We start from the raw sequence: 1,258 nt of genomic DNA on the forward strand, positions 1-1,258 counted from the left end.
TACAGAGGCAAAAACTCCATAGCTGGGTCTCAGGAGGATATACATACATTTTACAAGATGAGTAAATACAAGTATTCTTATTTATAAAAAACATTTATTTCATTTATTTCAATTCAACATAAATAAAAAGACAATCCAGAATATTTACAGGGTAAATTTGTGATTAAATGGGTTATTTAATTTGCTATGCTTATAAGTCTCGTTAATACCTAAATACCTAGTAATAGAATGAACTCGTTTAATCAAATTTACCCACCAAAAATTGAATTCTCTTTTTAAAATGTTTTTTACCCATAATGGTTGATGTGTCACTCAGTCCGGTAGGTGGCAGTACGTGTCTCCGGTATAATAAAACTGCCGGAAATTCTATTGAACGCCGAAGACAAAACTGTTTGTGGACGTTCGGTGCTCGTTTGGGTGAGTTTTTATTAATTTCTTTGAAAAAGGTAAAACTGGGTCGTGTCTGTCTGGGATTATTTGTAGGTTTATGGTTAAATTATTATCTCGTTATGTGTGTGTTTTTAGTTTGCTTGTTTACGACAAACTTGCATTAAGATCTGTCTAACCTATTCATTTCATCCATACAACTTTAATTAGATTTCACCTCTTCGTAAAGCCCTTTGTCGACGTTATTTCTCCTCTGCCAAATTTGCTGCGGTGTCTTATTCTCACTCTCTGAAAGTTCACAGACAGCTAGTGAAGATGTCCATTGGAGTGCCCATCAAAGTTCTTCATGAAGCAGAGGGACACATAGTCACCTGTGAAACTAACACTGGGGAGGTTTACAGGGGCAAACTGATCGAGGCTGAGGACAACATGAACTGCCAGGTACTAAGATTTGTCCTGTGTATAGCAAACTAATCTTCTGCTTATCTTCTGAAGTACTATATTTTCCCCTGATAGAAACTTATTAAATTGGTCAATTTTTTTGTGATTTTATCAATCCTTGCATTGGATTTCATATTTGTTTGTTTTTTTGTAACAGGATTTGTACAAAAGTACACCTGTCTCTTGTTGGAAAAGTATTTTTTTTTTCTTTTTTTCTCTAAATTGTCCTCCAGATGGCAAACATCACAGTCACATACAGGGATGGCCGTGTATCTCAGCTGGAGCAGGTGTATATTCGTGGCAGTAAGATCAGGTCCTCATCCTTCCCGACATGCTGAAAAATGCTCCTATGTTAAAGAGTATGAAGAACAAAAATCAGGCCGCTGGTGCAGGTCGAGGAAAAGCAGCTATTCTCAAAGCCCAAGGTATA

At 36.5% G+C, this 1,258-nt stretch overlaps 1 protein-coding gene across 1 annotated transcript; it reads left to right on the top strand.

Moving 5' to 3' along the window:
- Window positions 1-316: 316 nt before the first annotated feature.
- LOC107682858 (small nuclear ribonucleoprotein Sm D3-like) lies at window positions 317-1,252 on the top strand (the record flags this gene model as incomplete). The annotated part of the gene is given in 4 exon segments (XM_016478977.1): window positions 317-417; window positions 683-828; window positions 1,062-1,140; window positions 1,143-1,252. Coding segments are annotated over 3 exon segments (315 nt in total), but the record flags the coding sequence as incomplete, so codon positions are not given.
- Between the last annotated feature and the right edge of the window lie 6 nt (window positions 1,253-1,258).

The sequence above is a fragment of the Sinocyclocheilus anshuiensis genome, unplaced genomic scaffold (genome assembly GCF_001515605.1).
Source record: "Sinocyclocheilus anshuiensis isolate Anshui unplaced genomic scaffold, SAMN03320099.WGS_v1.1 C32664196, whole genome shotgun sequence".
NCBI classification, from domain to species: Eukaryota; Metazoa; Chordata; class Actinopteri; order Cypriniformes; family Cyprinidae; genus Sinocyclocheilus; species Sinocyclocheilus anshuiensis.